Source organism: Dendrobates tinctorius, unplaced genomic scaffold, assembly GCF_039654945.1.
Source record: "Dendrobates tinctorius isolate UK_male_01 unplaced genomic scaffold, ASM3965494v1 ptg000019l, whole genome shotgun sequence".
Lineage (NCBI taxonomy): Eukaryota > Metazoa > Chordata > Amphibia > Anura > Dendrobatidae > Dendrobates > Dendrobates tinctorius.
The window spans coordinates 33,920,433-33,931,264 of record NW_027361687.1 but is presented as its reverse complement, the minus strand read 5'-3'; the positions used below and the strand labels follow the sequence as shown (position 1 = coordinate 33,931,264).

The 10,832-nt window shown below is 44.1% G+C and overlaps 2 protein-coding genes across 2 annotated transcripts; one reads left to right on the top strand and one right to left on the bottom strand.

Annotated features, from left to right (window-relative positions):
- Nucleotides 1–377: 377 nt before the first annotated feature.
- NIT1 (nitrilase 1) lies at nucleotides 378–2,703 on the bottom strand. Its single transcript, XM_073566870.1, has 6 exons — nucleotides 2,572–2,703; nucleotides 1,905–2,156; nucleotides 1,277–1,380; nucleotides 1,026–1,159; nucleotides 826–951; nucleotides 378–754 (listed from the first exon to the last, which is right to left on the bottom strand). The coding sequence occupies exons 1-6, from the start codon at nucleotides 2,676–2,678 to the stop codon at nucleotides 485–487; spliced, it is 993 nt and encodes a 330-aa protein (XP_073422971.1). The 5' UTR covers nucleotides 2,679–2,703; the 3' UTR covers nucleotides 378–484.
- PFDN2 (prefoldin subunit 2) lies at nucleotides 2,630–10,399 on the top strand. The gene is made up of 4 exons (XM_073566871.1): nucleotides 2,630–2,768; nucleotides 8,006–8,094; nucleotides 9,759–9,882; nucleotides 9,994–10,399. The coding sequence occupies exons 1-4, from the start codon at nucleotides 2,730–2,732 to the stop codon at nucleotides 10,171–10,173; spliced, it is 432 nt and encodes a 143-aa protein (XP_073422972.1). The 5' UTR covers nucleotides 2,630–2,729; the 3' UTR covers nucleotides 10,174–10,399.
- Nucleotides 10,400–10,832: the final 433 nt, after the last annotated feature.

Genomic DNA, 10,832 nt, shown 5'->3' with positions numbered 1-10,832 from the left:
GCTATATTCTTGTACATAGGGGCAGTATTATAGTAATTAGATTCTTCTACATAGGGAGCAGTATTATAGTAGTTATATTCTTGTACATAGGATCAGTACTATAGTAGTTATAATCTTGTACATAGGGGCAGTATTATAGTAGTTATATTCTTGTGCATAGACCATAACCATACTAGTTATATTCTAGTATATAGGGGTAGTATTATACATGCTGGTTATTCTGTAGTGGGCCTCATCTTCTGACTGCATTGACTAGGCCCATGTGATTGCTCCGTCTTCAATGCATGGGGTGAATATGGCACTATGTACCTGCTCCTGATAAATAACTATTGGGAATATTTCTGTCCAACGTGTTATAATGGATGAGCAGGAAACCATTTATAAATCACGACCTTCATTTATTTCTGTTCAGTGCGCAGATTACATCACATTGTGTGCGTGTTTACATGATTATTGTGTCCTCCAATGTCAGTTATTTTGATTTTCAGCTTGATGTCTTCCTGGTGATACCGCCGTATAGGTCAGGGCGGCGATGATCCTGTACAGGCATCTCCCTCCGCACCCGCTGAAGATATGGCAGATCGATCTCTGCATAGCACACGCCTGTTCCATCAGCGCACTGCGCTACTACTACCCCCCACGGATCTACAACCATGGCGTGGCCGTACGACGTCCTGCGCGTATTGTGCACCCCAGTTTGTGCCGCTGCCACCACATAGCACTGGTTCTCTATGGCGCGAGCTCGCAGTAACACCTGCAGGGCAGAGGACGGGATGAGTATCACACTGTACCTAATCAGCAGTATCTCAGCACTCAAAGACGCACCTCCCAGTGAGCCAGCCCGGTGGCAACGGTGAAGGCCGAGGGGTAGGTGAGAATCTCCGCTCCTTCCCGAGACAACACCAAAGACATCTCTGGGAACCGCAGATCATAGCAAACAGCCAGCCCGACCTACGGCACAGTGCAGTGATCAGACCAAGCTGGGACTGCATGACTTTATCTTGCTCCAGCTTCCTCCTCCTTACCTTTCCACCTGGGGTGCTGACAGGTGGCACGATCTCTCCCCCTGGAACGGTGAATCCGCTCTCCCGTAGGGTGATGCCGCTCTGCAGCTCCACGTCAAACAGGTGTGCTTTACGGTAGACGGATACAATGTGCCCTGGTCACAACACAAACAATCTGTGACAGAACAGCATCTACTCCAAACACATTCAGGGCTGTATCTTCTCTTTTACAGCACTGTACACGCAGCTCTGGGAGTGACTGCAGCTCCTACCTGCAGCATCCAGGATCACATGGGAGTTGAAGATCCTCCTATTCTTGTCCCAGTCACTTCCTTTCTCGTGAAATCCTCCTAGAGATAACCAGACGCTGCAATCCCTGAGATCGGAGGTAAACAGCAACACATCAGTCACACTACACCCACTGCTGTTCTCTACTCCAGTCACAGTGAAAGATGCACTTAAATCAGATAAAAAAAGAACAGCAAATGTAGCTTTGGGTATAACTGGAGCAGCTGTATGATTGTGGTTTGACTGTAAATGTAGACCATGACCTGTAAAGCGTCCCTTATTGATGGGGGAGTTACACAGTGTCTTAGGCGGTGACACCTGTTGTGTGTCCAGAGTTTGCTCTATGCCACTGCTACAGCGCAGCACAATACAGGTGCACGGGGCGGACACTGGGGTCACATAGGGGCATATGGGGACGCACTGTGACAAATGAGCAACACATCAAACAAGGTTGTATTTCCTTCATATTGGTTGTCGCGGTCTCCTCGGTCGCAGTACACCCCAATGTGCCCCCATGAAACCCCACTGCACCAGTATTGTGCTGTGCTGTAGTACCAACACTAAGGGAAGTTCATCATCAGAGTGACTCTCGCCTGCAAGCACCCTCCTCACCTTGCCAGGCCACTGTAGCGCTGTATGAGGTCCCCCTGCAGGGTCTCCGCCAGGTTGAGGGTCTCCTCAGTGTTGCCACCAATGTAATCACTGGCCTCAGGCAGGAAAACCATGCAGGCGCGGCGGGCCGAGGCCTCCTGGACGAGCTGCGAACACGTGGAGAAATTCTTCTCCTTATCTGATGTGGACGTCATCTGACAGACAGCTATCAGCGGTTTCTGCCCGGCCTCCGAGGATGACATCTTCCTGACCCTTCACAGGAAAAACAGTGGTCAGCAGAAACCCCAAGGTATCAACCCTACCTACAGGCAGCCCTGCTAGAAAATCAGCAGACGAGAAAAATCACTGAAAATTTGGAAAGTTTTATGGGAGGTTGTCATCTTTTAATGGGAAGTTGCAAGATTCTCATGGGCGGTTCTCTGCCAGTAATGAAAAGCTGTCAGCCACTTGTTGGCAGTAGTCAGCCTCTTATGGGAAGTTGTCAGCTACCTATAAACTCCACCTCTCACTGTAATAATATATCACTAACGCTTCTATTATAGATTCTGGTCATCTACAATTCCCAGCCAAAAAACCTACACACTGCTATTACATGTACACTAATTGAACTGAGCACAGCTTTCTCGCATTTTAGGGCCCCAAACCCGAATGACGTGACGTCACTCACCAGAGCCCGGGGATGACGCATACACAGCGCCCCAGAAGCCGCCCGCAGCCAGACATCCGGCGCTCAGTATGGAGAGCAGCGCAGCCGGAAGTCAGGTGACCTAACATTTCCGGTTCTTGAAACAGAACTGATCCTATTCGTGAGAACAGCGAATAAAGATGGCGTCAGCGGCGGCCAAGCAGATAGCGGCGGAGCAGGTAACCGGCATATATAGCTGCAATGGTGACGTCACTGCTGAACTATATCAAATGTGAGGAGCGGTGATGTGAAGGAGTTTGTATGTTCTCCCCGTGTTTGCGTGGGTTTCCTCATTGATAGGGAATTTAGATTGTGAGCCCCATCGGGGACAGTGATGATAATGTGTGCAAACTGTAAAGCGCTGTGAAATATGTGAGCGCTATATAAAAATAAAGATTATTTATGTGAGGAGCGGTGATGTCACTTCTGTAATATATCATTATATGTGAGGAGCGGTGATGTCACTTCTGTAATATATCATTATATGTGAGGAGCGGTGATGTCACTGCTGTAATATATCATTATATGTGAGGAGCGTGATGTCACTGCTGTAATATATCATTATATGTGAGAAGCGGTGATGTCACTGCTGTAATATATCATTATATGTGAGGAGCGGTGACGTCACTGCTGTAATATATCATTATATGTGGGGAGCGGTGATGTCACTGCTGTAATATATCATTATATGTGAGGAGCGGTGATGTCACAGCTGTAATATATCATTATATGTGAGAAGCGGTGATGTCACTGCTGTAATATATCATTATATGTGAGAAGCGGTGATGTCACTACTGTAATATATCATTATATGTGAGGAGCGGTGATGTCACTGCTGTAATATATCATTATATGTGAGGAGCGGTGATGTGAAGGAGTTTGTATGTTCTCCCCGTGTTTGCGTGGGTTTCCTCATTGATAGGGAATTTAGATTGTGAGCCCCATCGGGGACAGTGATGATAATGTGTGCAAACTGTAAAGCGCTGTGAAATATGTGAGCGCTATATAAAAATAAAGATTATTTATGTGAGGAGCGGTGATGTCACTTCTGTAATATATCATTATATGTGAGGAGCGGTGATGTCACTGCTGTAATATATCATTATATGTGAGGAGCGGTGATGTCACTTCTGTAATATATCATTATATGTGAGGAGCGGTGATGTCACTGCTGTAATATATCATTATATGTGAGGAGCGGTGATGTCACTGCTGTAATATATCATTATATGTGAGGAGAGGTGATGTCACTGCTGTAATATATCATTATATGTGAGGAGCGGTGATGTCACTGCTGTAATATATCATTATATGTGAGGAGAGGTGATGTCACTGCTGTAATATATCATTATATGTGAGGAGCGGTGATGTCACTGCTCTAATATATCATTATATGTGAGGAGCGGTGATGTCACTGCTGTAATATATCATTATATGTGAGGAGCAGTGATGTCACTGCTGTAATATATCATTATATGTGAGGAGCGGTGATGTCACTGCTGTAATATATCATTATATGTGAGGAGCGGTGATGTCACTGCTGTAATATATCATTATATGTGAGGAGCGGTGATGTCACTGCTGTAATATATCATTATATGTGAGGAGCGGTGATGTCACTGCTGTAATATATCATTATATGTGAGGAGCGGTGATGTCACTGCTGTAATATATCATTATATGTGAGGAGCGGTGATGTCACTGCTGTAATATTATATGTGGGGAGCGGTGATGTCACTGCTGTAATATATCATTATATGTGAGGAGCGGTGATGTCACTGGTGTAATATATCATTATATGTGAGGAGCGGTGATGTCACTGCTGTAATATATCATTATATGTGAGGAGCGGTGATGTCACTGCTGTAATATATCATTATATGTGAGGAGCTGTGATGTTACTGCTGTAATATATCATTATATGTGAGAGCGGTGATGTCACTCCTGTAATATATCATTATATGTGGGGAGCGGTGATGTCACTGCTGTAATATATCATTATATGTGAGGAGCGGTGATGTCACTGCTGTAATATATCATTATATGTGAGAAGCGGTGATGTCACTGCTGTAATATATCATTATATGTGAGAAGCGGTGATGTCACTACTGTAATATATCATTATATGTGAGGAGCGGTGATGTCACTGCTGTAATATATCATTATATGTGAGGAGCGGTGATGTGAAGGAGTTTGTATGTTCTCCCCGTGTTTGCGTGGGTTTCCTCATTGATAGGGAATTTAGATTGTGAGCCCCATCGGGGACAGTGATGATAATGTGTGCAAACTGTAAAGCGCTGTGAAATATGTGAGCGCTATATAAAAATAAAGATTATTTATGTGAGGAGCGGTGATGTCACTTCTGTAATATATCATTATATGTGAGGAGCGGTGATGTCACTGCTGTAATATATCATTATATGTGAGGAGCGGTGATGTCACTTCTGTAATATATCATTATATGTGAGGAGCGGTGATGTCACTGCTGTAATATATCATTATATGTGAGGAGCGGTGATGTCACTGCTGTAATATATCATTATATGTGAGGAGAGGTGATGTCACTGCTGTAATATATCATTATATGTGAGGAGCGGTGATGTCACTGCTGTAATATATCATTATATGTGAGGAGAGGTGATGTCACTGCTGTAATATATCATTATATGTGAGGAGCGGTGATGTCACTGCTCTAATATATCATTATATGTGAGGAGCGGTGATGTCACTGCTGTAATATATCATTATATGTGAGGAGCAGTGATGTCACTGCTGTAATATATCATTATATGTGAGGAGCGGTGATGTCACTGCTGTAATATATCATTATATGTGAGGAGCGGTGATGTCACTGCTGTAATATATCATTATATGTGAGGAGCGGTGATGTCACTGCTGTAATATATCATTATATGTGAGGAGCGGTGATGTCACTGCTGTAATATATCATTATATGTGAGGAGCGGTGATGTCACTGCTGTAATATATCATTATATGTGAGGAGCGGTGATGTCACTGCTGTAATATATCATTATATGTGAGGAGCGGTGATGTCACTGCTGTAATATTATATGTGGGGAGCGGTGATGTCACTGCTGTAATATATCATTATATGTGAGGAGCGGTGATGTCACTGGTGTAATATATCATTATATGTGAGGAGCGGTGATGTCACTGCTGTAATATATCATTATATGTGAGGAGCGGTGATGTCACTGCTGTAATATATCATTATATGTGAGGAGCTGTGATGTTACTGCTGTAATATATCATTATATGTGAGAGCGGTGATGTCACTCCTGTAATATATCATTATATGTGGGGAGCGGTGATGTCACTGCTGTAATATATCATTATATGTGAGGAGCGGTGATGTCACTGCTGTAATATATCATTATATGTGAGAAGCGGTGATGTCACTGCTGTAATATATCATTATATGTGAGAAGCGGTGATGTCACTACTGTAATATATCATTATATGTGAGGAGCGGTGATGTCACTGCTGTAATATATCATTATATGTGAGGAGCGGTGATGTGAAGGAGTTTGTATGTTCTCCCCGTGTTTGCGTGGGTTTCCTCATTGATAGGGAATTTAGATTGTGAGCCCCATCGGGGACAGTGATGATAATGTGTGCAAACTGTAAAGCGCTGTGAAATATGTGAGCGCTATATAAAAATAAAGATTATTTATGTGAGGAGCGGTGATGTCACTTCTGTAATATATCATTATATGTGAGGAGCGGTGATGTCACTGCTGTAATATATCATTATATGTGAGGAGCGGTGATGTCACTGCTGTAATATATCATTATATGTGAGGAGAGGTGATGTCACTGCTGTAATATATCATTATATGTGAGGAGCGGTGATGTCACTGCTGTAATATATCATTATATGTGAGGAGCGGTGATGTCACTGCTGTAATATATCATTATATGTGAGGAGCGGTGATGTCACTGCTGTAATATATCATTATATGTGAGGAGCGGTGATGTCACTGCTGTAATATATCATTATATGTGAGGAGCGGTGATGTCACTGCTGTAATATATCATTATATGAGAGGAGCGGTGTTGTCACTGCTGTAATATATCATTATATGTGAGGAGCGGTGATGTCACTTCTGTAATATATCATTATATGTGAGGAGCGGTGATGTCACTTCTGTAATATATCATTATATGTGAGGAGCGGTGATGTCACTGCTGTAATATATCATTATATGTGAGGAGCGGTGATTTCACTTCTGTAATATATCATTATATGTGAGGAGCGGTGATGTCACTGCTGTAATGTATCATTATATGTGAGGAGCGGTGATGTCACTGCTGTAATATATCATTATATGAGAGGAGCGGTGTTGTCACTGCTGTAATATATCATTATATGTGAGGAGCGGTGATGTCACTTCTGTAATATATCATTATATGTGAGGAGCGGTGATGTCACTGCTGTAATATATCATTATATGTGAGGAGCGGTGATGTCACTGCTGTAATATATCATTATATGTGAGGAGCGGTGATGTCACTGCTGTAATATATCATTATATGTGAGGAGCGGTGATGTCACTGCTGTAATATATCATTATATGTGAGGAGCGGTGATGTCACTGCTGTAATATATCATTATATGTGAGAGCGGTGATGTCACTCCTGTAATATATCATTATGTGGGGAGCGGTGATGTCACTGCTGTAATATATCATTATGTGGGGAGCGGTGATGTCACTGCTGTAATATATCATTATGTGGGGAGCGGTGATGTCACTGCTGTAATATATCATTATATGTGGGGAGCGGTGATGTCACTGCTGTAATATATCATTATATGTGGGGAGCGGTGATGTCACTGCTGTAATATATCATTATATGTGGGGAGCGGTGATGTCACTGCTGTAATATATCATTATATGTGGGGAGCGGTGATGTCACTGCTGTAATATATCATTATATGTGGGGAGCGGTGATGTCACTGCTGTAATATATCATTATATGTGGGGAGCGGTGATGTCACTGCTGTAATATATCATTATATGTGGGGAGCGGTGATGTCACTGCTGTAATATATCATTATATGTGGGGAGCGGTGATGTCACTGCTGTAATATATCATTATATGTGGGGAGCGGTGATGTCACTGCTGTAATATATCATTATATGTGGGGAGCGGTGATGTCACTGCTGTAATATATCATTATATGTGGGGAGCGGTGATGTCACTGCTGTAATATATCATTATATGTGGGGAGCGGTGATGTCACTGCTGTAATATATCATTATATGTGGGGAGCGGTGATGTCACTGCTGTAATCTATCATTATATGTGGGGAGCGGTGATGTCACTGCTGTAATCAAAAATTATGGGAGTATTTATACTATGTTGGTAATTTCTTTTGTTTCTGCCCCTTCAGGTCGTCGCTGGGTTTAATCGCCTCAGGCAAGAACAGAGAGGATTAGCATCCAAAGCTGCGGAGCTCGAGATGGAGTTAAATGAACACACGTCAGTATAATTTCTTGCTGTTTACCTCAGTAGTGGGGAGATCAGCAACTTTTTGTACGACAATTGTCCACTCAAGTTGGGAGTCGTGGTTTATCTACAAAGAATGTGGCATACAGTGCTGATCCTTATTGTAATGATGGATAGGTGGCATTCTCAGTAATGTCACCTGTTATGAATGAGTCACCGAAGGAGGGAAAAAAACAAAAATACAAGCTAAGTCCAAAAAACCGGAGAGGTTGGTAGCTATCGGATTGCAGACCCCTGATCCTATCCACAACAACTAACAGTAGCCGTGGGGGGTTCCTACGATGCCCTAGACCCCTCGATCACAGCCGGAGAACTAAATAGGCCTAAAGAAAGAAAGGGGAAATCTAAACTGCCCCAGAGCAGACCCCAAAGCAATACACAGCCCCCAACATATAATGACGGTGAAGCAAGATGAAAACACTAACACAGATAGAAAGATGGGTTGAGCAAACGATGGGGCCCAAGCTAACTAAAAAGGACAGGATAGAAAAGCTGCTGTCTGCAATCCGCAAAAAACCCTACCAAAAAATGTCTCAACCGTCTGATAGGAAAAACAGGCCCTGAAGTCGCTAGGACTTCAAAAAGACTATATCAGCACTCAGGTAAATTCTGAAGACCGAGCAAAGAGACAAACTGATCAGAGACAAAAATGGAACTCAGCACACCCCCGACCGGGGATGGCTGAACTCCAAAAAACAAGGTAAACAAAACTAATAAGTTCAATAGCAGAGCAAAAACTTATCTTTGGGAAGCAGGAATCAGACCGGTCTCCAAGAATCCAGCAGAGAAATCACCAGCGACTCAGAAGGGCGTCGGCTGCCTTATATCCAGTCAGAATTTCCGGTTACCCAGTCATCATCTACCAGATCAGGTGTTTGGTAATCAGCCTCACTACCTTCCTTCACCAGAAGAGGGAGTTCATCACACATCGACGGTGAAGGGGAAAATGAACTCACAACAGTCACCTCTGATCTCTAGTGATGGATAGGCATCATTCTCAGTGATGTCACCACTGATCTCTAGTGATGGATAGGAGGCATTCTCAGTGATGTCACTGCTGATCTCTAGTGATGGATAGGAGGCATTCTCAGTGATGTCACCGCTGATCTCTAGTGATGGATAGGCGGCATTCTCAGTGATATCACCTCTGATCTCTAGTGATGGATAGGCGGCATTCTCAGTGATGTCACCGTTGATCTCTAGTGATGGATAGGAGGCATTCTCAGTGATGTCACTGCTGATCTCTAGTGATGGATAGGCGGCATTCTCAGTGATATCACCTCTGATCTCTAGTGATGGATAGGCGGCATTCTCAGTGATGTCACCGTTGATCTCTAGTGATGGATAGGTGGCATTCTCAGTGATGTCACTGCTGATCTCTGGTGATGGATAGGAGGCATTCTCAGTGATGTCACCTCTGATCTCAAGAGATGGATAGGAGGCATTCTCAGTGATGTCACCGCTGATCTCTAGTGATGGATAGGAGGCATTCTCAGTGATGTCATCTCTGATCTCAAGTGATGGATAGGAGGTATTCTCAGTGATATCACTGTTGATCTCTAGTGATGGATAGGAGGCATTCTCAGTGATGTCACTGCTGATCCACTAATCTAACCCCTTATTGTCTTTGTCTGTAGACTGGTGATTGACACGCTGAAGGATGTGGATCAGGACAGAAAGTGTTATCGGATGGTCGGGGGGGTGTTGGTGGAGCGCACAGTGAAGGAAGTCCTCCCCGCTCTGCAGAATAATAAGGATCAGGTGAGGATCATGCATGAGAAGTTACATGTCCAAGCTCTGTGTTTCCTACAGCACCTGGTTGTCCTTTTCTGCAGATCATTACATCAGCATTTGTAATCAATTTTGTTTCAGATCAATAAGATTATTGAGACGCTGAGCTCACAGCTGCAGACCAAGGGCCGTGAGCTCAACGAGTACCGGGAGAAGCATAACATCCGCCTCATGGGTGAAGAAAACCAGAAGCAACCACCCAAAGAGAATGGTGATGGACCTGGCAGCAAACCAAGCTCTGCTGGCGTTCTGGTGTCGTGATCCGCCCGCAGGAGTTGACATTTTTATCCTTTTATGGAGGACGAATCTGGAGCCCCCTCCTTTGGTTACACTTCACTCTCATTTTTGAGCTGTGCGCCTCATAAGTTGGGTTACTCCTAAACATGAACTCATCCGGCACCAAGGGCACTCTGCTTGGTTTATGATAGTCAAACCGATCTTTATTTGTTTTATTATTGGTAAATAAAGTTTTTTGTTGTTGCAGTTATATTTCATCTGTAGTTCATTTTTATTCGGTCTCCCATGACAGCACCACGAGAGCGGGGATCCGCCCTTCAGGGACAGGAAACCTACAGATACAAAAGGGCTTCACCTCTCCCATGCATCAGTTGGTTTCCTGTCCCTGATGAGGACCCTGTTCCTATAGATACCTGTGAGGAGTCGAAGGATCCTAGGCCCGGCTGGTCGGTTCAGGTAGCAGCGTCCCCTGCCTCGGCCGGTGCGGTGTTCCTGGAAGCGCCACGGTGGTCTAGGGTGGATTGCATGTCTGTGAGCGGGCAGGTGGAGCGGTGTCCGGCGGAGGGTATGTCCGTCCCCTTGGATCTGTGTGGCTCCCGGCATGCGCGGTGTGCTACTAGGGCTCTGGGTTTTATTTACGTCTTGACGCAACAAAAAGTGATTATTAAAAAGAGACCACTACC

Bases quoted from the DNA above. Each gene is read 5' to 3' on its own strand.
- NIT1 (XM_073566870.1), bottom strand. From the start codon at position 2,678: ATGTTAGGTCACCTGACTTCCGGCTGCGCTGCTCTCCATACTGAGCGC. The intron at 1,160-1,276 runs GTAGGAGCTGCA...TGTTGTGACCAG, and splicing joins TGTGATCCTGGATGCTGCAG to GGCACATTGTATCCGTCTAC. The intron at 755-825 runs GTGCGTCTTTGA...TCTGCCCTGCAG, and splicing joins CCGGGCTGGCTCACTGGGAG to GTGTTACTGCGAGCTCGCGC.
- PFDN2 (XM_073566871.1), top strand. From the start codon at position 2,730: ATGGCGTCAGCGGCGGCCAAGCAGATAGCGGCGGAGCAG. The intron at 8,095-9,758 runs GTCAGTATAATT...CTTTGTCTGTAG, and splicing joins ATGGAGTTAAATGAACACAC to ACTGGTGATTGACACGCTGA. The intron at 9,883-9,993 runs GTGAGGATCATG...ATTTTGTTTCAG, and splicing joins TGCAGAATAATAAGGATCAG to ATCAATAAGATTATTGAGAC.